Source organism: Nicotiana attenuata, unplaced genomic scaffold (assembly GCF_001879085.1).
Source record: "Nicotiana attenuata strain UT unplaced genomic scaffold, NIATTr2, whole genome shotgun sequence".
Taxonomy (NCBI): Eukaryota; Viridiplantae; Streptophyta; class Magnoliopsida; order Solanales; family Solanaceae; genus Nicotiana; species Nicotiana attenuata.
Window position 1 is genome coordinate 147,206 of NW_017670460.1, and position 23,319 is coordinate 170,524.

The window sequence follows — 23,319 nt, forward strand, 5'->3', positions numbered from 1 at the left end:
TATTTTCATGATTTGATTTTTTTTATAAAAATTAAACGTGCACAAAAATGCAAACAATTAATAAAATTCTACAAAAATCTTATAAAATTGCAAATAATTGGGAAAAATCTATTTTCTTTAGATTTTATAGGAGTATTTTGAATAGGACAAAAATCACATGCTCACAATCAGTTGGTATTGAACTAAATCACATATCTTTAAGACCTCAATACAAATTTTAATTGTTACTCGGAATCGGATAAACATATTTATTAGTGTATTTGCAGAAAACATGAATTTCAAAGTGGGGTTTAAAAGGGAAATAAAATAGTAACAGCAAAAACTTCTGCCTTACAATGTTTGCTATTGATTTCGAGCCTTCGTTGCGTTTAAGGACATGAATTAATGTGGGGGTTGACTATAATATGGTCAATCCTCGATCCAACAGAAAGAAAAAGAAAACGAAAACAAAGAGTTGTAATATATATAAATATGGAGACCGTAATGAAAATTGGGAAACACAAATATCATCAACTTTAGCACACAACTACAATAATTGGAAACAGAGAGTAATTAAAAGAGAAACAATATAAGCATGATTAGTGTCAAAGCAGATGCATTAGATGATGAGGATACAGTTAATTAGTAGTAACTGTATCTTCGCGTTGGCCTGACCAAGTCCAGACAAGCCTCCCTTCCTCGTGCCGCAATCTGAGCACTCATTTGAGCTGCAAGAATCTGTTCATGAGCTTCATTAGCTGCATTTATCATCTCCATTGTTGAATTGCGGTTTGGATTTTGATTAGGACGCGGCTGTTGTGTTGTGAAAACACCAACTTCAGGACTAATTGCACACTGCAAGTGCGATCCAAAATCACAACCAGTGCAATAGTACAACCAACTGTTCCTGTTCATTATTACATTGCAAATATCACAAATATAATCCATATTCTTATCTTGGTAAGGAGAACCAAAGATGAGCTCCATATGATGTGGGTGTTTGTCAACAAGTACTGAGCTTGGACAAGATGCACATTGCAAGTGAATATCAAATTCACAACAAGCACAGCTAAAGCAAGATCCATTTCCAGCAGAGCCACAAGCCTTGCAAGTATACGAACGACTCGAGTAAGTTGGAATTGGGACAAGGGTTAAAGGGTGAGAAGGATGAGATGAATGATTGAGAAAACGAGGAGCGTTGAAGCAGTTTTCGTGAAGGAAATACTGGCAGCTGCTGCAGCCATAGTAAGGCTTATTACTATTATTTGGTTTCTCACAAGCATTGCAAGTGAGAGTTCCTGCAGCTAGTGCTGAATTCACAAGTTTCAAGTTGTGAGGGTGGCTGAAGTGTTGTTTACCTTGAGAAGTCGAATCTCTACTCTGATTCTGTCTTCCCATTGATTTTCCTTGTAATTTTGTTGGATAAGGATCAATATATTGAAGAGCTAGCAAGTCCAGTGATTACACAAATTCGTATTTGTATTTATAGCTATTTTTTACTACTATGATAATATCAACTTGGCCATGTTTTTTTTCCTTCGACGACTTTGCTTTCATATTTTTTTTTCCTTTACTAAGTCGTCTCTCTTGCAACAATATAATTTCTCCAATTGCTATTCATTATTATGTCTAAACATCTGTAGCATATTGACTGACTCAGCTATTATCCAATGGCTTCTAAAATGGACAGCATCTTTGTTTTGATTAGACTAAACAATATTGCCTTCTTGTTAATTTGTTATTCATGAAGTCAATGCTTGAAGAAGCATGATTTGTGAAGGATGTATTCACCAGAGCTTGATGGTAGTGCTGACTAATTAAATCATTTAGACTCGTTCTAATTTGCATTCATCTAATTTGATTGTTGCAACGTCTCAAAACTAACTTGCCAGATGATCCAAGATTCATATGTCTGTTTGTTTCTCATCCCTTGCTTCTCAAGTTGGATGTCATTTCCCTATCAGATTTCACTTATATATTTTGTTCTTCAATTGAGTCAGTTAACTGTAACTATAAGCTATAGATCTCGAACTCATATAAACATGTTTCCTCTAGCACCTCTTTTCAACTTTTTGCTAGAGACCTTTGATTGAAGGTTCTCAATTCTTTATCTAGATCATATACTGTACATTAGAGAATAATGAAATAAGGATTGAAAATTCCATATATTATTGTGTTTACCCTAGAAATCGAGTAACAATTAAACTTGTAATGTGGTTTTAAGGATACGTGATTTCACTTAATACCAATTGATTAATTTAAAGAAAAGTGATGAAATTGACAGGAATATAAAACAAACTGATGTTTGGATAGTATCCTCGAGCTGATGAACTCTCGAGAGTAGTAAAACAAAGACAATTAAAGAATAACAATTGAAGAACAATAATTAAAGAGTAGTAAGCAGATGAGCAGAAGAAAGAAATATTCTATTGCCTTGATCTATATGAATGTTCGCCTTTACAAATGATGGGGGCCCCTCTTTATATACTAGAGGAATCCTAATTGAGGTACAATTCTAATTACGGAAGTAAATCCCATGATTGATACAAATAACTGCCCTTGATTTGATCCGTTCCGAGATTTTCGCCGTGATCTCCGACCGGTTACGGATATTTCGCCTTTCCGTTATTGTGTTCCACTCGAAGCTGGTCATATCCGGTTTCGATCATCTGGGACCTCGATCTCGACGGGTGCCTCGATCCCTAAACTCGGCACCTTGTTTCGGTATTTAGGTCTGATCCATTACGAGGCTGACCCTCGATGCGGTTCTCTGATCTCGAAATAATGACAAAATTGGGAAAGTTTGATTTTACCCGTATACAGATAGTCCCCTCGTTTCTTAGAGTGTAAAGAAATGAAACGAACTGAGTCTTCAATTTCGTAAATCGACCAATTTTGACGCCATCCTCGTGACGTAAGCGACGGAGGCGACCGAAGTGTCGCGTCTGCACAGTTCTCAAAATTATTAATTAGCGTCAGTTGATGGTCGGCCACTGATGCCCTTGAACCGTCATTGCAATATTACAAATAGATCCTCTTCATAATCTTCCCAAACTTTATTTTCAAAAACCTTCAAAGCTTTCCTTCTTTCTTCAAGTTTCTCAATTCTGCAAATTCTTCGGAATCCGTTTGCCAATCCTTTCCTAAAACAACAAGCTTCATCTTCTTCTTTCTTTGAACTCATATAAAAATGGCGAAAACATCTAAAACTGTTCCCCAAAAGGAACAAGCCTCTTCATCGCGGTCGACCGGTGATAAAACGCCAGTGGAGTCACGCATCGGGAGTGCGTTCCTGGGTCGTGCGACCTTACTTCCATTTTAAAGTTGAGATAATCTCGTCGGTCCCTTGGTGATGCGAGCCAATGTCGAGATACATATGCTCGATAACTGGGAGCGATCTCAAACAAGTGAAGAAAGAATGCAACTGGGAGGGCAAAGAGGTGGTGATTCCTACCCCGAGGAGGATATCACTACTTGCGTGGAAGGGTTTTTAAGTGTTTACACTTACCCTTTCACGCTGGGTCACGTCGATCCTGTGGTCATCGACTTCTGCTGCCAATACCAAATAACCCTAGGCCAAATCCACCCCTCTTTTTGGCGCATAGTGATTTTGTTTCGATTTTTTGTGAATAAGGTCGAGGGGATGCCTTTCACCCTCGACCATCTCATTAGATTGTACAGCCCCCATCTCTATCGAGGAGAATTAATAAGGCTTCAACGCCGGGCCACAAAGGTGTTTTTCTCGAGTATCGACGAGCCCAAGGATCGAGGATGGATGAGTCAGTTTATCCGAGTGAGAACCTCTGACATAATCCTGGCCGAGAAGATGCCATTCCCCGACGAATGGAACATGAAGCGTACGTAGAACTTACTCATAGTTTTTATTTGTTGTTTTGTTTCTTTTTCTTTTCTTCATCCACATCTCTTCTTACCCATATCTCTTGTTATGATGTAGCGGTTCCCTGGGTGCCGGTGCAATCCCAGACCTCGAAGGCTGGGTTCGGAAGTTGGCCTCGACCTCTTCGTATTCTGAGTGTTGTTGGCGTAATTTGGCAAGGGGCCGATGGGAAGCCAAGAATCACGGTAAGCTTATCTTCTACGCTATTGGTGCCCTTCTCAGAAATATCTCTTTTCACTTGTACTTAATTTCCTTTTATGCAGATCTTGGGTATGTTGCCGAAATGAGGCCGACCCCGCCTGGGGAGGAGGTAGTCCGGAAACCGCCTAAGGAAAAGAAGAGGAGAAGGGTCTCGCCTTCAGATACTCCGAAGCCTAAGAAGAGAAAGGCTCGTAAGTCAAAGAACGAGTCTGCCGCTCTGTCTGCTGACGTAGCCCAAAAGCTACGAGATGAAGAAGAGGAGAATGAAGATGGCAACTTCAGGCTGGTGGCTCGAAAGAAGAGCGCTGAGGTCCCAAAGGCCTCTGAGCCGGTTATGATCGAAGAAATTCAGCCTCGGGCTGAGGAGGGCTTGGAAGATCCCCCGAGCGGAGTCCCCAAGTCAGCGGGGGCCGAAGTTGCCTCCAACCGAGATGTTCAATCGGTGGATGTATCCGAATGGGCCAGTTCGGAGGCCCTTCGATATGAAGGGAATGCCCCAAGTGACTTGCTTGGGGCAATAGACAGAGGTGATTCGCCACTCCAGCCCTCATTCTCCGAGGGGCAAAATGAGGAAGCTCGAGCCATGAGGATCCTCGATGCGGGAATGGCCTACAGAGGGGAGGACCTTTTCTGTGGCTGCTTCACGGGGGTCGAAGATGTTCCCGATCTGGATGACGAGGCTCATCGACTCCCGAGTCAAGTAAATCTTAGCTCCTTTTATCAATATCATTTTTGTCTTTTTGTTTTTCTCTTGTCTGACTTTCCCTTCTTTCTTCATAGGCCTTGACGCTTCACCGGTAAGCGTTTTCTAAATCCCGAGCTGAGTTGGACCGGTGTGAGGCCGATCTCAAGAGGCTCACGGAGGAGAGATTCCTTCAAACTCCTTTATGTGCAAAAAGAAGAGGAGATCAGGGACCTCCGAGCTGAATTGGCAACAATTCATAAAAAGTAGACCGATCTCATCGAACAGGTAAAGTAAATTTTCAGGAGCTTAATAAATCAATTTGATATTGGTGACTAACACTTGGATCCTGCAGGTTCATTAGAAGGACGAGAAAATCGAGCAGCTTTGCGAGGAGGCAGAGATAAAAGAGGCAGAGACTTTGGGGTAGAAGTAGAACATGGACTGCCTCACCTCGGAGAAAGATACGGCCCGAACCCAATAGTCTACGGTTGAAGGTCAACTCCAAAGCGTGAAGGAGGAGAGCCTGGCTCGAGCCAAGAAAATTGAAGAGCTTGAGGCTCGGTTGGCCGCTGAGCTTGCAAAGTGATGTTCTAAACGTCAATGCCACACAAGAGGGAGGGAGGGTGATTTGTGTGGTACCCAATTTTCGCTCTAGAAGAACCCGGTTCTTCTAGGTATACTAACTACTACTATTTGCGGAATGATAAGTACATAAAATAAAGAACACAGAAATTTTTACGTGGAAAACACCTGGCTCAATAGGTGAAAAAACCATGACCTACTACTCAGTAGGATTTTCCCAAACTTCCACTAAAATCACTGAGCCAAAACAGCATTTACAAAACTCTTTGTAAACCTAGGGATTAACTCTAATCTCGTTGTAGCAACCAGCCTCTAACTGCTGCGACAACTTCAAGTTAACTCTATCTTGAGTACTCAGATTACCTATTACAATTTCTTCTAGATAAAGCTGAAAGGTACAATTTTAAACCACCTACTACAATTGAACTAGAATAAAAGAAAGACACAATGAAACTGATTCTTCTATCTCGTTCAAGTAGCTTCAGGAGTGCACACTCAAATCTCACATAAATTGCTTGCAAAATCGCCTTGCTCTTTTGCTCTCAATTTAGTTTAACTTCTGCGTATGTGCAATACCTGTAAAAGAGAACAATCACTATCTTTTAATAGGTTAGTAATCAGAGTTTGATTGGGACTCAATTGCTGATCTTCTATCGTAGTTGAGTCCTTGAAGATCTCAAACTCCAACACTATCTTTATCCGGATTGTGTTCTCTTCATATAAGGAGACTTTCTCCCCTTATCCACTATGCAACCTTTTCGATCAGATCAGGAGATATTGTTGCTTGATCAGTAGGACTTATCTCCTTCACGTGCATCTCATATGTATAGGTTGATATCATGACTGTGCTTCCCACGATGGACCTGGTCCATGACTGAGTTCATTTGTCATTCTTCAAAACGTCACCTGTTCTTGGCCAACAAATTCCCCCTTTTTAATGATGACAAACTCTGTGTGATTTACTGATTCGAAACCTGTAAGAACTCAGCTTAACCATCAACACTAAACTTAGAAAATTCACTTATCATCAAGGACCAGGTTAGGTTATAAACATCACTTATTTCAGAATATGCAAAGCACAATATCTTTTCCCCCTTTTGGCATCATCAAAAAGTTGCATACACAATGTGAATCCCAGATTTTAATAAATACTCATGGCCACTGGGGCAACTGCAAGTGCAAACACGGTGCAATCATCAGTAATCTAACAAACATATTTAAACTATCAAGGTCAGAATAATCATTGAACAAGAGAAAACAGCAGTTGTCATTGATAGAGATATGTTGCCACCAACAATCCACAAAAAGAAAGAAAATCATTCAACCATGAGCAAAAAACAGAAAAATCCCTAATCTAGGTCACTGGGGGTACTAGACAAGTTCAGGAGACAAATGCTAGGAATCCTAAGGTTTGGAGGAACTGGAGGGTTGAGTTTGGAGAAGATTTAGCATGTTTTGAAGATTTCCATCATTCTTCTCCTTTTCTTTGGCAAGCTCAATTCTAAGACCATCCCTCTCAGTTTCAACTTCAACCACACGAGCCTTGAGCCTAGCAATTTCAGCATCTTTAGCTGCACATTCCTGAACCAAAGTCCTAACTTTGCTGTTGATGGGTGTCTTCAGAGATGAACCAGGTTCAGCTGGGATGGCATGGACTGGATAGTCACAGACAAGAAGAGTTTTGATGCCAAAGTGTTCCTTGCTCGAGGCCATTTCCCATTTCTTCAAGGGCACATTTAGCCTGTCAAGAACTGTAGTCAGTATGAAGCCATATGGAGTAGCATGAGCCTTGGAGCCATTTATGACCCTGTCTAGCAATTTGACAATAAGGACATGCCAGTTAATTTGCTTTCCTCTCTCCAGGCACTCCATAAGAACCAGGTCCATGTTGTTAGCAGTGTGCCTTCTCTCCTGTCTGGGCAATAAGCACTTGTTGACAAATTCAAACACAACCTTGTGCTCAGGCCTCATCTCACTTTTCTGCACAGCCCTGGCTTCATTCACTTCCTCTGAATCACCGAACCTCTTGGTGATTTCAAGGGCTGTAGGGAGGGAGTCCAGGCATGGCCACCTTTGCCTAGTATAGTCATCAAACCCTTCAGAGGGTATGTCCAGAATCTTTCCCAGTTTTACTGCATCAAACTGCACTTGAACTCCCTTTACCAGGCTACTAACAACTCCATCCTTAACAGCAGCATTTGCCATAAATTCAATCAGCTCATTTTTGGCTAGCCTACCATCCATCTAAAGGACCATCTCCTTCCATCCCTGAGTAGCTAAAGAATCTAACAATCTCATCATCCCTGGCTCCACCAGGTCCTTCAACAATCTACCTTTTAAAATTTTCCTTCTGCCAAAGATGGTAAACTTGTCCTGTTCCTTTTCAGAATCATTATCTTCTTCTCCACTCTAGTCATCATCATCTGATACTTTTGTTTGTTTAGCTTTCACTGCAGATCTTGTCCTCTTGGCCAGTGTGGGTTCAGTAGACACAGGTGCAGAATAAGACTTCTTGGAGGAAGTCTTGGGCATTTTAGGCTTGGGTGTAGGAACCTCCATTGTTGTACCCCTTTCTTTATGGACCTGTTCCATCTTCTCTTCCTCAATAAGTACCTCTGAGGATTCTGCAATCTTTCCTTTTCCCTTATCCATTTTCTTTTTCTTACTTTCTTCTAAGGCTTTTTGTAGATCAGCTTCACTCTGTTTTACCCTGCTTCTTGTGGCTCTACCCCTAGGCACTGAAGAGGCAGTAGGTGTTCGGGATGAAGCTTTTCTTTTCTTGGAAGGCTTGGAAAGAGTTGGGGTTTTTGTTGTAGGAGCTCTGCGTTTCTTTGGGTCATAGCTTGCCCCAACCTTTTTTAGTAGATCAGCCAAGGTTTCTTCAGTAGATGAAACAGGTTCATCGCTTTGCTTGCTCAGATGAACCAGCCCCTCAGCAGCTTCCCCAGAACCACTTCCCCCTGAGTTCATGCCACTCTCTTCTAATCTCTTTTGTTCAACTCCACATATAGCAAGAACTGCTCCCTTCCCATTTCCCCTCTCTTCACCACATGCACCCTCTCTCTCTTTTTCTTTTTCAAAATTCTTTTTACCTCCACTCCTACGTATCTCAGGCACTTCAACATCCCTAATGGGACCAACCAGAACAAACCTAGTCTCAATGTTTTCAATCACAGATGAACTTACCTCAGTAGGGGATTCTTGAGTCTTCTCAGAGTTAGAAGACCCATGTCCTTCACCCTCAGTCGCAGATTGAAAGGATTCAGACTCAGAGCTGGAGTCAGAATTTTGAGTTGGGCTTTCTTTCACTTGGCTTGCGTTCAACCTTTCATTTAAAGCCTTACTCAGAGCCCCAATGCTACAGTTTTTCGAGCGAGCATTTTCTGCCTTCGTAGCCTAGGTTTTGGAGATACACTGGGGGGAGTAGATGAGGATGAATTTGAGGGAGATGGTGGTGGAGGAGTTCCAGGATTATCTTGTGGGTTAGACATGATGGTCGATTTCTTGAAAGAATTTGGGAATTTTGGAGAAGATGGAAATTAGAAGTGAAGAAGAGTTTTTGACGGTTTAGGAATTATGATGAAGACTGGAGAGATGGTGTTTATTTAAAAAGAATTTGATATTTAATAAGTAACGGCAGCTTTTTCAGGGGTCAAATAGAAGTCTAATCAAACTGAATTTCCAGAATTTTAATGATCAATTTGGCTTCCCTAGATATTAGGCAAAAATTACGGTTTAGAGTTCTAGATGGACGAAACTGGTTCAATGCCAACAGATAGAATTTTCTAGGAATTTGACAAGTATAGGACTTCTACTCATGATTGAAACGTTAATCTTTCTGATTGTGCAGAGTATAGAAAACATACCTGAGCTTTCATGAGCGCATACTGATGAACCAGGTTCTTCATTTAGAACTCTCTTGAACATGCCTCAAATGCCATATTAGAGAAAATTTTGTAAAAGATCAGTGAGTCATATAAACACATGTCACAGGAGTATACTAATTAAAGTATGAAACTAAGAATTAATCTAGATATTTACACAAGTTCAGAATTCCTAGCCAAAAAATAATAACTTTTTTTTCTTGTGCATTCTGAACTGGACCTATTAGGTGATCTTAATCATCCCTAATTCCAACCTGTTCCTCTCAAAGTTTTCTCTACTCAGTGCTTTAGTGAAAATGTCAGCAATTTGTTTATCAGTAGCACAGAATTCTATGGAGATCAATCCTTTCTCATAGTTATCTCTTAAGAAGTGGTGCCGAACATCTATGTGCTTAGTCCTCTTATGATGAACAGGTTTCTTTGTCATACTTATAGCACTAGTGTTATCACAGAATATAGGAATGCAACCAACTTCAATGCCAAAATCTACCAACTGCTGTTTGATCCATAGCAATTGAGCACAACAAGAAGCAGCAGCAACATACTCAGCTTCAACAGTAGATAAGGCCACTGAATTTTTCTTCTTAGTAGCCCATGACACAAGACACGAACCAAGGAAGTGTGCCATACTTGAAGTGCTCTTCCTATCCACTAGGAAACCTGCATAATCAGCATCAGCATATCCTACTAGATTGAAATTACTACCTTTAGGGTACCAAAGGCACATATCAGTGGTGCCTTTCAAATATCTTAGTATCCTCTTGACAACAGTCAAGTGAGACTCTTTTGGATTGGCCTGAAAACGAGCACAAAGCCCTAAACTGAAAACAATGTCAGGTCTACTGGCAGTAAGATACAAGAGTGAACCAATCATACCCCTATACAACTTTTGATCAACTGATGAACCAGGTTCATCAATGTCTAATTTAGTGGCAGTTGCAATGGGTGTGTCTATTTCTTTTGATTCTTCCATTTTAAACTTTTTGATTATCTCTTTTGGATACTTCTGCTGATGGATTATGGTTCCATTAGGACTTTGTTTGATCTGCAAGCCTAAGAAGAAGTTAAGTTCACCCAGCATACTCATTTCAACTCACTCCCCATTAGTTTTGCAAAGTCCTTACTTAGCTTATCAGTGGTGGCCCCAAAGATTATGTCATCAACATATATTTGTACCACAAGGAGATCATTACCTTTTTCCCTTAAGAATAAGGTACTATCAATTTTACCTCTTTTGTAACCATGTTCAAACAGAAATTTGGACAGTCGTTCATACCATGCTCTTGGGTCCTGCTTGAGTCCATAGAGAGCCTTGTCTAACTTGTACACATGCTCAGGACATTCCTTGCTCTCAAACCCTGGAGGTTGTTTCACAAACACTTCTTCTTTCAGGTAGCCATTCAGGAAGGCACTTTTGACATCCATCTGATAAAGAGTGAATTCCATGTGTGCTGCAAAGGCTATGAGGAGTCTGATTGCCTCTAGTCTTGCAACTGGAGCAAAAGTCTCATCATAATCTATGCCCTCCTCTTGGCTGTAACCTTGGACCACCAGTCTTGCCTTGTTTCTTGTAACTGTTCCATCTTCATCAAGTTTGTTTCTAAAGCCCATTTTGTACCAATAACTGATCTATCCTTGGGTCTTGGAACTAGATGCCAAACTTGACTTCTCTCAAACTGATTGAGTTCATCTTGCATTACTTTGACCCAGTCTGCATCTTGCAAAGCTTCAACAACATTTTAGGTTCAATAAAAGATAAAAAGGCATCAAAGGCACACAAATTCTTTAGTTGTGATCTAGTTTTTACTCTAGATGTTGGATCAGTGATAATGTTCTCAATAGATGAGAACTTTGATACTTATGAGGTTTCACAACCAGCTGGTTTCTACTAGATGTTTCTCCCATGTTCTGTTGCTCAGGAACAGGGTCATGAACAGGTTCTTTTAGGGAATTTATTTCAATTCCTCTTTGATAAGTTCCCCCTGTCAGGTTGCCCTGGATGGAAGAACCTGTTCCATCACCTGTTCCTTCTTTTGGTGCCACTTTGACTTGTGCTGAGGCTTCAGTCAAATCCTTTACCAATCCAATGGCTTCATCTTCATGTTCCTTTCTCTCAGAAAGAATGTTAGTTTCATCAAATACTACATGTACACTTTTTTCTACACACAAAGTTCTTTTATTAAACACTTTATATGCTTTGCTATGTGAAGAATATCCCAAGAATACTCCCTCATCACTTCTAGGATCAAACTTACCTAGGGAGTCTTTCCATTATTGTGCACAAAGCACTTACATCCAAATACCCTAAGATGGGATATATTTGGTTTCTCCTTAACTAACTCATAGGGAGTCTTCTCTACAAGAGGTCTAGTCATGCATCTATTGATAATGTAACATGCAGTGTTTACAGCCTCTGCCCAGAAGCTATGGGGCAGCTTACTAGAAAGAAGCATAGTCCTAGCCATGTCTTCAAGAGTCCTGTTCTTTCTTTCAACTACTCCATTTTTTTTAGGAGTCCTAGGGGCAGAGAAGTTATGATCTATACCATTTTCATTAACATAGTCCTAGCCATGTCTTCAAGAGTCCTGTTCTTTCTTTCAACTACTCCATTTTGGTTTAGGAGTCCTAGGGGAGAATTTAGCAAACTTAGCATTTTCAAATTCAGTTCCATGATCAGACCTAATGGATGCAAGTTGATTTCCTAATTGTTTCTGAGTTTTTCTAACAAAGGCAGTAAACATGTCAAATGCTTCATCTTTAGATGTTAGAAATAGTACCCAGGTAAATCTAGAATAATCATCAACAAGTACCATTACATATTTCTTTCCACCTCTGCTCATGGTTCTCATTGGACCACAGAGATCCATATGGACCAGTTCCAACGACTTGGTTGTGCTTACCATTTTCTTGCTTTTGAAGGATGATCTTACCTGCTTCCCCCTTGCACAGGCCTCACAAACTTTGTCTTCCTTGAACTTGATGTTAGGTAACCCTATCACCAAGTCCTTAGAGACTAATTTGTTTAGCTGATTCAGACTGGCATGACCAAGTCTTTTGTGCCACAGGAGGGGATCATTATCCAACACACTTAGGCATGTTAGTTCATTTTCTGAGAGAGTAGACAAATCTACAATGTAAATATTGTTAACTCTTCTTCCCTGCAAATTAATCTTGTCAGTGGTAAGGTTAATCACAAAGCATTTAGTAGAGGTGAATGCTACAAGGTTACCTCTGTGGCACAGTTGTGACACACTAATCAGGCTATATTTCAAGCCATCTATCAAGTAGACATTCTCAATGGAGTGAGAGTCTGTCTTACCTACCTTTCCAACCCCAATAATCTCACCTTTCTTCCCATTTCCAAAGGAGACATTACCTCCCTTTAAGTCCTCAAGTGAAAGGAACTGGTTCTTGCTTCCAGTCATATGTTTTGAGCAGCCACTATCCATGTACCATATTTGGCTACTTCCCTTCACTTGGACCTGCAAAAGGAATCAGGGGTTAGTCTTAGGAGCCCAAACTAGTTTGGCTCCCTTTCTATAGGCAAAGGGATAAATCAGATTCCTTCTAGCCCACCCAGACAACATATTTTTTTCTTGAACAGAAGCTTTGTTCTTTTGACTGGCCTTTTCTTTTGCATTGCATTCATTTTGTAATGGCCAGTCTTGCCATAGTGTGTGCAGATTTTGTTCTCAGGAAGAGTGAGGTACTTGCTTTTAGGATCCCACTTAGGTGCTTGAGTCCCCTAACCAAGTCCTCTTTTGTTGCTACTGTGATGTTCTTGTAGCCAGGAGAGTGCATCAGAAGCCTTGTTCCATTTGCAAGTTCTGTCTAGTTCATGTTTTACCTTCCCTAGATCTTCTTTTAATACTCTTATCTGCTCATCCTTCCTGTACAGCTCATCCTTCATTTTTCCTAAGTTTTCTTCCAGGGTGAGATGTGTGTGATCAGCTTTCTTCTTTCCTGTTCCTAATTTCAGTTTTAAGTTCTCAAACCTAAGTTCTAGGACACTAGTGTCAAGATCAAGAACCTGGTTGTTTAACTCAACATTGTTACTTTCACTCTCATTATCCCTAGAGTCTAGATTTTTGCACTTGGCTTTTAGGATCACACATTCCCTAGACAGTTCTTCCTTTTCATTGTTAACTATCTCAGACTCATCAATGAAGTCTAGCAGTAGCTCAGACAACCTTTCTTTAGACAGGAATTTAATCTTGTCTTTGAGATGAAGAATACTTACCTCTTGTTCATCGTCTGATTCTCCGATGGCCATAAGTGCTTGTTCATCTCCAGCTTCATCTTCTGAGTCCTCATCTGATGTTTCTCCCTAGGCAGCAACCATAGCCTTTGTTGATCCTTTGTTCCTTTTTGGTTGAACCTGTTCCTTCTTCCTGTTCCTCCGTTCAGCCCTTTCCTTCTTCCACTCAATTTCCCATTGAGGACAATTCTTGATCATGTGATCAGTCTTACCACATTTGTAGCAACCCTCATTGGTCTGTTTCTCAGGAGCCCTTGATTTGTTGAAGGTTGTACCTCTTGAAGAGCCCTTTCCTCTCATTAGGTACTTTTTTAAATCTCTTGTGATCATAGCCATTTCATCATCCTCCAGATCTGAACCTTAAGTAATTCCGAGAGCCAGACTCCTTTCCTTCTTGGGTACATCCATTTTCATGGTTTGTCTTCTCAGTTCATAGGCAGTAAGGTTTCCAATTAGTTCATCCATCTTAAGAGTAGCAATGTTCTTTGATTCCTGAATAGCAGTGATTTTGCTTTCCCAAGAGACTGGCAGAACCCTTGTTAAAATCTTCTCAACTTTGTCTTCTTCAAGGATAATCCTTCCAAGAGACTTAAGTTCATTTGTCAGTGTGGTGAACCTTGTATACATCTCTTGGATGGTTTCTCCTTCCTTCATGGTGAAATTCTCATATTTAGAATACAGCAGTGTTCCTATGGACCTCTTCACTTGAGGTGTTCCTTCATGAGCCACTTGCAAAGTGTCCCAGATTTCCTTAGCAGTGGTACATCTTTGAATTGTACTGTACTCATCTGGACCTAGTCCACACACAAGCCATTTCTTGGCCTTGGCATTTTTCTCCCATTTCTTCAAATCTTCAGCAGTGCAGTCAGCTCTTGTCTTTGGCACATCCACTCCTTCCTCATTCTTCTTTGTAGTTGCCAAAGGACCATCAGTGACTATGTCCCAGAGTTTATAGTCCTCTTCTATGATATGATCTCTCATCCTGTTCTTCCAGCAGGAATAGTACTGACCATTGAAGAGTGGAGGCCTACCAGTGGATTGCCCTTCCAGTTCCTAGGTGGTGCACTCATGTTGATCTTTTCCTAAGGTGTTAGCCTCTTCAAGGATAACCTGCTCTGATACCAATACACAAGGGGGGGGGGTGATTTGTGTGGTACCCAATTTTCGCTCTAGAAGAACTTGGTTCTTCTAGGTATACTAACTACTACTATTTGCGGAATAATAAGTACATAAAATAAAGAACACAGAGATTTTTACGTGGAAAACACCTGGCTCAGAAGGTGAAAAAACCACGACCTACTACTCAGTAGGATTTTCCCAAACTTCCACTAAAATCACTGAGCAAAAATAGCATTTACAAAACTCTTTGTAAACCTAAGGATTAACTCTAATCCCGTTGTAGCAACCAGCCTCTAACTGCTGCGACAACTTCAAGTTAACTCTAACTTGAATACTTAAATTACCTATTACAGTTGCTTCTAGATAAAGCTGAAAGGTACAATCTTAAACCACCTACTACAATTGAACTAGAATAAAAGAAAGACACAATGGAACTGATTCTTCTATCTCGTTCAAGTAGCTTCAGGAGTGCACACTCAAATCTCACATAAATTGCTTGCAAAATTGCCTTGCTCTTTTGCTCTCAATTTAGTTTAACTTCTGCGTATGTGCAATACCTGTAAAAGAGAACAATCACTATCTTTTAATAGGTTAGTAATCAGAGTTTGATTGGGACTCAATTGCTGATGTTCTATCGTAGTTGAGTCCTTGAAGATCTCAAACTCCAACACTATCTTTATCCGGATTATGTTCTCTTCATATAAGGAGACTTTCTCCCCTTATCCACTATGCAACCTTTTCGATCAGATCAGGAGATATTGCTGCTTGAGCAGTAGGACTTATCTCCTTCACGTGCATCTCATATGTATAGGTTGATATCATGACTGTGCTTCACACGATGGACCTGGTCCATGACTAAGTTCATTTGTCATTCTTCAAAACGTCACCTGTTCTTGGCCAACCCAAAGGCCGCTTCTGTAGCGGAAAGAGTAAAGGCCGATGCGGAGGCGGTCGTGGCCGTCTATCCAGACGATGTTGAAGCTGCTCATGCTCGGGCAAAAGAGATTTCTCATGCTGCTCATGCTCGAGTACTTCATGTTTCCGAGCACGCCAAATGCCAATCTCGGGGAGAGACTCTCGAGGACATCCATGCCCGCGGCTTAGACCTCGCTGCTGAGATCGAGAACGCGAAGGAGCTAGAGCCCGAAGCTGAAGCTTTGCTCTATGATGATGTTGGCTCCGGGAGTGCAAGTGGATCCGGGAGTGGATAAGATGAAGATGAAGCTCTCGGGGAAGATTAGGCACTTAGAACTTTTTTTCTTCTTTTTGGTTTTTTGTGTAAGACCCTGAGTGGTCTTTGTAAATACTCTCGTATATATGAAAGATCCTTTTTCTTTCTGATTTGTCTCTGATCTTTAATTTGAATACTTTGTTTTGTTTTCATTTTATGATAATTCCAATATACTTTAGGCTTTGTGAGGAATTTAACTCACTTTGTTGCCTCGTGAAGATTTCGTTGAAATCGGATTGTTTACAATTTCTATAATCGAGTGAGTACCTGCTCGAACTCGGAGTGGGAAAAACCCTTGGGTTTTGGTTAAGCGAGGGCGATCCCTCGAGCTTAATAATGTAGTGGCCCTTAGGCTCTTTAATCGGGCCAATACAGCCTCAAAATAGTGGCTTTTTCCCTTTTTCGGCTTAAAAGTTTAATTTCTTATGCCTTAGCACAAGTTCGCTCGAGAGTTCAAACAGTTTAGTACCCCTTAAGGTTTTCGAGGGTTAATGTTACCCTTTTATAATTTTGTCGAGGGTAGCCTTGTTTAACCGGTTTTGTAAAAATGTTTGAAGGCATGTTTAATTACGGAATTTGGACGTCTCCTAACCGTGATAGTTTGGTCGTAGCCTTTAACTTGATATTTTCCCGCTGGGCTTGTTTCTCGATTATACTTCAAACTTGTTCGAAGTATCAGTCCCCGAGTGGGGGTGGCCGTGGCCTATAAATCGAGGATTGCCTTTTTAAGATCTTAAGATTAACAGTTTGAGCATGTCGATTTTTGGACGACAGTCCCCAAGTACGGGGTTAATTGCTCGAGCTTTAGTTGCGATTGGCTCTTGAGCCGGTTTCTGTGAAATGTCGTAAGTACGAGATTGTAAAGTAGAATTTCACTAAGGCATGGAACATCTGATAAGGAAAAGTTCTTCTTTCAATATATCGTTCATGCGTACATGTTTTGTCATTAGGGCTCGGGAAATCTACATGGGCACGGTTCGTTTGACCGTTTGACCCTTTACAAAATTTTCCATCGAGACCCTGTTGATACGAAGCATCTTCTTTGAAAATATAACATCCGAGGGTGATGCCCCAAGTATTCGAGGTTGATTGTAAAGAAGCCTCGGTACTGTTGAATTGTCCCCAAGTAGCACATATTATTGTTGCCTCGTTACAAACCTCGCCGGAAAAACCCATTTGGTATAAAAACCTATCTAAGGGGAAAAAAGTGCAATGCGTGCTTTAAAACCTAAGGTCTTCGTGTTAAAGAGCTTCTCGATGTCTTCGATCGAAAACCTGCAATAAATTAGCAGCAGATAGAAATAAAAAGGGTGAAGGTCATACCTTAGCAATAATATCGTTTGAGCAGTGATATGTTCCAATTGTTGGCAATTGTTTGCCCTCCATTGTGCCAAGTTTGTAAGATCCCTTTCCGATGACACCGAGGACTTGATATGGCCCTTCCCAATTTGGACCGAGTTTCCCTTCATTCGGATCTTGAGTATTGAGGGTGACTTTCCTCAGAACTAAGTCCCCTATTTTGAAGTGTCGAAGATTGGTTCTTCGATTATAATATCTTTCGATTCGTTGTTTTTGGGCGGCCATGCGAACGATGACGGCTTCCCATTTTTCGTTTAACAACTCGAGGCTTGTGCTCTCAGCCTCGTGGCTTGATTCGTCCGTTGTGTATTGAAACCTGACGCTTGGTTCTCCAACTTTGACCAGGATCAGAGCTTCGGCGCCATATACTAAGGAGAACGGCATTGCCCCCGTACTGGATTTTGTCGTTGTCCGATGTGCCCAGGTTCAACCTCTTTTTTAGGTTTCGAATGATGGTCTTGTACGTCGATTCGGCCTGTCCGTTCACACTAGGATGATGCGGTGTTGATAATATTCTTTTTATTTTGTTATCCTCGAGGAGCTTTGTTACTTTGCTGCGGATAAATTATTTTCCATTATCGCACACTATCTCGGCGGGTATCCCGAATCGGCATACGATGTGATCCCAGATGAGGTCTATAACTTCTTTCTCTCTGACTTTCTCGAAGGCCTATGCCTCAACCCATTTAGAGAAATAGTCAGTCATAAATAAAATGAGCTTACCTTTACCTGGGGCCGATGACAGAGGTACGATGTCCACCCCCTATTTCATGAATGTCCACGTGGATAGGACAGAATGAAGTTGCTCTCCGGGTTGGTGGATCATCGGCGCATGCCTTTGGAATTTGTCACATTTTCGAACGAACTCCTAGTATCTTTTTCCATATTGTCCCAATAATATCCTGCTCTGATGAATTTGTGAACCAGTGATTCGGCACCGGAATGGTTCCCGCAGGTGCCTTCATAGACTTCTCGTAGAACATAATAGGTGTCCCTTGGTCCCAAACATACCACCAATGGTCTGTCGAACGTCCTTCTGTATAGTGTTCCATCTTCGGCCAATGTGAATCGAGCAACTTTTGTTCGTAGGGCCCTCGATTCTTTAGGGTCCGATGGGAGCTTTCCATTTTTCAAGTACTCGATATATTTTTTCCTCCAATCCCAAGTTAAGCTTGTGGAGTTTATCTCGGCGTGGCCTTCTTCGACCACCGACTTTGAAAGCTGTACGACAGTCCCCGAGCTAATTTCATCATCATCGACTGATGACCCTAAGTTTTCAAGGGCGTCGGCCTCACCATTCTATTATCGAGGTATATGTTGTGGGGTCCATTATTTGAACGGTGTAAGGTTACCAGCAATTTATCCAAGTACCTTTGCATTCGATCTTCTCGGACTTCGAAGGTTTTGTTGACCTGGTTAAACACGAGCTGGGAATCATACTTAGCCTCGATGACCTTAGCTCCCATACTTTTAGCCAGCTCGAGACCTGCAATCATGGCCTCATACTTGGCCTCATTGTTAGTCAACTTAGGGGTTTTGATAGATTGTCTAATCGTATTGCCTGTGGGTGGATTCAGAACGATGCCTAGCCCAGACCCCTTCACATCTGAAGCACCATCTGTGAAAAGGGTCCACACTCCCGAGTATGTGCTCGATTTTAGCAATAGCTCCTTTTCGACCTCGGGCATGAGGGCTGGTGTGAAGTCGGCCACGAAGTCTGCTAAAATTTGAGACTTGATGGCCGTTCGAGGTAGATATTCGATATTGTACCCACTGAGTTCGACGGCCCATTTGGCCAGTCGGCCCGACAGTTTGGGCTTATGCAAAATATTTTGAAGCGGGTAAGTGATTAATACACATATGCGGTGACATTGAAATATAATTTTAGCTTCCTAGAGGTGCTTATCAGTGCAAATGCCAATTTCTCTAAGTGTGGATATATAGTTTCTGCTTCTCCTAGAGTTCGACTTATATAATAAACGGGGAATTGCGTACCTTGTTCTTCTTGAACCAGGACACCACTTACCGCGATCTCTGAGACTGCCAAGTATAAGTAGAGTTTTTCATTTGCCTTTGGAGTATGAAGAAATGGTAGGCGCGAGAGGTATCGCTTCAATTCTTCTAATGCCTGTTGGCATTCCGGGGTCCAGGCGAAATCGTTCTTCTTTTTGACTAGAGAGAAGAATCTATGACTCCGATCCGACAATCTCGATATGAATCAGCCTAAAGCAGCTATCCGTCCTGTCAGCCTTTGCACGACTTTAACGATGTCCATGACGGTGATGTCTTCGATAGCCTTGATTTTATCGGGGTTGGTCTCGATTCCCCGATTCGACACCATGAAACCAAGTAACTTCCTAAATTGACTCCGAAAATGCATTTCTCGGGATTGAGCTTCATGTTATATTTTCTAAGTATCTCGAATGTTTCCTGCAAATGTGTCAAATGGTCCTCTGTACGCAGGGATTTAACTAGCATGTTATCAATATATACTTCCATTGTCTTACCTATCTTTTATTCGAACATTTTATTTACTAGGCGTTGGTAGGTAGCTCCTGCATTTTTTCACCCGAAGGGCATTACATTATAACAATATGTTCCATACTTGGTGATAAATGAAGTCTTTTCTTGGTCTTCCAGGTTCATTTGAATTTTGTTGTACCCGGAATAGGCATCGAGAAAACTAAGGATCTCGTAGCCGGCCGTGGCGTTGATCATGCGATCGATGTTAGGCAGTGGAAAAGAATATTTGGGACATGCCTTGTTTAGATCCTTATAATCTACACACATCCTAAGTTTGTTCCCTTTTTTAGGAACCACGACTACATTGGCTAACCATTCGGGATATTTCACTTCCCGAATGGACCCTATTTTGAGAAGTTTAGTTACCTCGTCCTTTACGAATGCGTGTTTTACCTCGGATTGTGGCCTTATCTTTTGCTTTTACGGTCTGAACTTTGGGTCCAAACTCAATCGATGAGTGGTGATCTCCAGTGGGATCCCTGTCATGTCAAGGTCGGACCAAGCAAAAAAATTAATATTTTTTATAAGGAATTTAATGAGTTTTTCCCTAAGCTCGGGAGTTAACCCTGTGCCCAGGTATACCTTTCGATCGAGTAGGTGCTCGATCAGTATGACTTGTTCCTGCTCTTCGACCGTTGACTTTGTGGCATCGGAGTCATCGGGAATTACGAAGGTTCGAGGTATCATACAATCATTGTCCTCGATAATTTCCTGTTGTTCCGATCTGGTCGAAGTCGGTGACTGTGGTTGCTATTTGACCTTTTGTTTTTCCTTTGATTCTGGTCCATTTGTTGATGTTAGAGTTGACACGGGTATCACCTCATCGATTGCAAACATCTATTTGGCTACTGGTTGCTTGCCGTACACTGTTTTAACTCCTTCTGATGTTGGAAATTTCAGGACTTGATGAAGCGTTGAAGGTACTTCCCTCATATTACGGATCCAAGGTCTTCCGAGCCGTGAATTATACCTCATATCTCCTTCGATCACGTGGAACTTTGTTTCTTGGATAGTTCCGGCCATATTTACTGGAAACATGATTTCCCCTTTGGTGGTTTCACTCGCCATGTTGAAACCGTTGAGCACTCGAGCTGCATGCACGATCTGATCCTGAAGGCGAGTTGTTCCAAGACCCTCGATCGAATAATATTCGCCGAGCTACCTCGATCAACCAACACACGTTTAACTTGAATTTTATTCATAAGGATAGAAATTACCAGTGCGTCGTTGTGAGGCTGTTCGATCCCTTCTGCATGGATACGGTATCTTCTGATAAGTAGTCCCGGGTACGTTTCTCTCTAGTCATTGTGACTTTGGTACGTTTAAATGTTGGACCCTGAGGGATATTGACCCCACCGATAATTATATGAATCACGTGTTGCGGCTCCTTCTATTCGTTCTTCCTATTCGCATCCCTATCTCTGAAATGATTTTTTGCTCGTTCACTCAAGAACTCTCGAAGATGGCCTTCGTTGTATAAACGAGCTACCTCCTCCTTTAGTTGTCTGCAGTCTTCGGTTCTGTGACCATGGGTTCCATGGTACTTGCATGTTTGATTTGGATTCCTTTGAGTTGGATCGGTCTGTAGGGGTCGGGGCCACCTGGTATCTTTGATTCGTCCAATAGCTGACATAATACCTGAAGCATCGACGCTGAAGTTGTACTCTAATAAATGTGGCGCTTCCTTAGGCTCGACATGTTTATCGAAGCTACTCTTACTCATAAGCCCTCACGAATTTTGACCTCGATCATTCCTTCGATCATTACGAACGGGATTACATCCTGATCTGTTGTTCCTACGATCTGCGCTATAAGGTTGGTATCGATCTTTGTTCGATCGGGGGTCTCTATCAATGTCTCTTCGAATCCTGCCTTTGGATCTATTTGGATAAACAGAATTGGACGGGGCTCCTAACTGATTATCCACGACTCTGATTTTGGACTGGTATCAATTATGCACATCGGCCCAGGTCACCGCTGGATATTCAATCAAATTTGCTTCAGTTGACGTGGCGCTACCGAACTTCGCTCGTTCAGAGCGTGAGTAAAGGCTTAGACAGCCCAATCATCGGTAACCAGGGGTAGGTCCATGCGTTCCATCTGAAATCGAGATACAAATTCCCTTAGCATTTCATTGTCCTTTTGTCTCACTTTTAAGAGGTCCGACTTCCTGGTCGCGACCTTTATTGCTCTGGCGTGTTCCTTTACGAACGAATCGGCCAGCATGGCGAAAGAATCGATGCAATTGGGTGGCAAATTGTGGTACCATATCATTGCCCCCTTCGACAAAGTTCAAATTTTTTCAGCAAAACAGATTCAATCTCATCATCTTCTAAGTCATTTCCCTTTATCCCGCATGTGTACGAGGTGATGTATTCATCAGGATCGGTGGTCACGTTGTACTTGGGGATGTCCGGTATACGGAACTTCATAGGAATGGGCTTTGGAGCTGTACTTTGAGGAAAAGGCTTTTGCACAATTTCCCCGAATCCAAATCCTTTAGGATCAGGGGTGCCCCCGGTATTTGGTCAACTCGTGAGTTGTACGTTTCTACCTTTTTGCCATTAGCCTTGATTTTCTTTTCACCTGATTCTGTTTGTTCCGTGAGCTCCTCGAGCATCTTCATAATAGTAGGATTAGACCTAGATCCATTATCGTTCAGTTTCTCATGTACTGGTTCGACCCTATGAACAACTTCCTACGGTGTATCGAGTTCGATTCTGCTTGGTGCCCGATTCTGGATTTGTGCTATTGCAGCCTGCTGATTTGTAGCATGTCAAATATCATTCAAAGGATAATTCCACCTTCTTCACCATTTTGTGCGTTCCGATCAGCCGCTCGAGTATCTTTGTGGATGCTGTTTTCAGGGTCGGTGCCTAAATCGCCATGAATGGCGACATGAGAAATGACATCAACCAGATCCATGGCCTGTGTTGCGTCGGGATTGATTGGAGGTACTCTGTTTCCCGGGGCGACTACGTGCTAGTTTTTGCCATGAAGAACAAGGCCGGTGTCAGTGTGAGTGGGCACTACTTGAGAGTTCGACATGTTGATTCCTGAAATCAAAAATACTCACAAGAACAAGCGTAAAAGCAGTGTGTGTTATGAAGGCTAGAATATTAAGCAATCACTATTATCCTTAGCCCCACGGTGGGCGCCAAACTGTTAACCCTAAAAATCGAGTAACAATTAAACTTGTAATGTGGTTTTAAGGATACGTGATTTCACTTAATACCAATTGATTAATTTAGAGATAAGTGATGAAATTGACAGGAATATAAAACAAACCAATGTTTGGACAGTATCCTCGAGCTGTTGAACCCTCGAGAGTAGTAAAGCAAGGACAGTTCAAGAACAACAATTGAAGAACAATAAATAAAGAGTAGTAAGCTGATGAGTAGATGAAAGAAATATTATATTTCATTGATCTGTATGAATGTTTGCCTTTACAAATGATAGGGACCCCTAATTATATACTATAGGAATCCTAATTGAGGTACAATTCTAGTTACGGAAGTAAATCCCATGATTGATACAAATAACTGTCCTTGATTTGATCCGTTTCGAGATCTTCGCTGTGATCTCCGACCGGTTACGAAT

General features: G+C 41.5%; 1 protein-coding gene across 1 annotated transcript; it reads right to left on the minus strand.

Annotated features, from left to right (window-relative positions):
- Positions 1 to 438: 438 nt before the first annotated feature.
- Positions 439 to 1,455, minus strand: LOC109239753. The gene has a single exon (XM_019406337.1). The coding sequence runs from the start codon at positions 1,375 to 1,377 to the stop codon at positions 622 to 624; it is 756 nt and encodes a 251-aa protein (XP_019261882.1). The 5' UTR covers positions 1,378 to 1,455; the 3' UTR covers positions 439 to 621.
- Positions 1,456 to 23,319: the final 21,864 nt, after the last annotated feature.

Coding starts and splice junctions, on each gene's coding strand:
- LOC109239753 (XM_019406337.1), bottom strand. CDS start 1,377: ATGGGAAGACAGAATCAGAGTAGAGATTCGACTTCTCAAGGTAAACAA.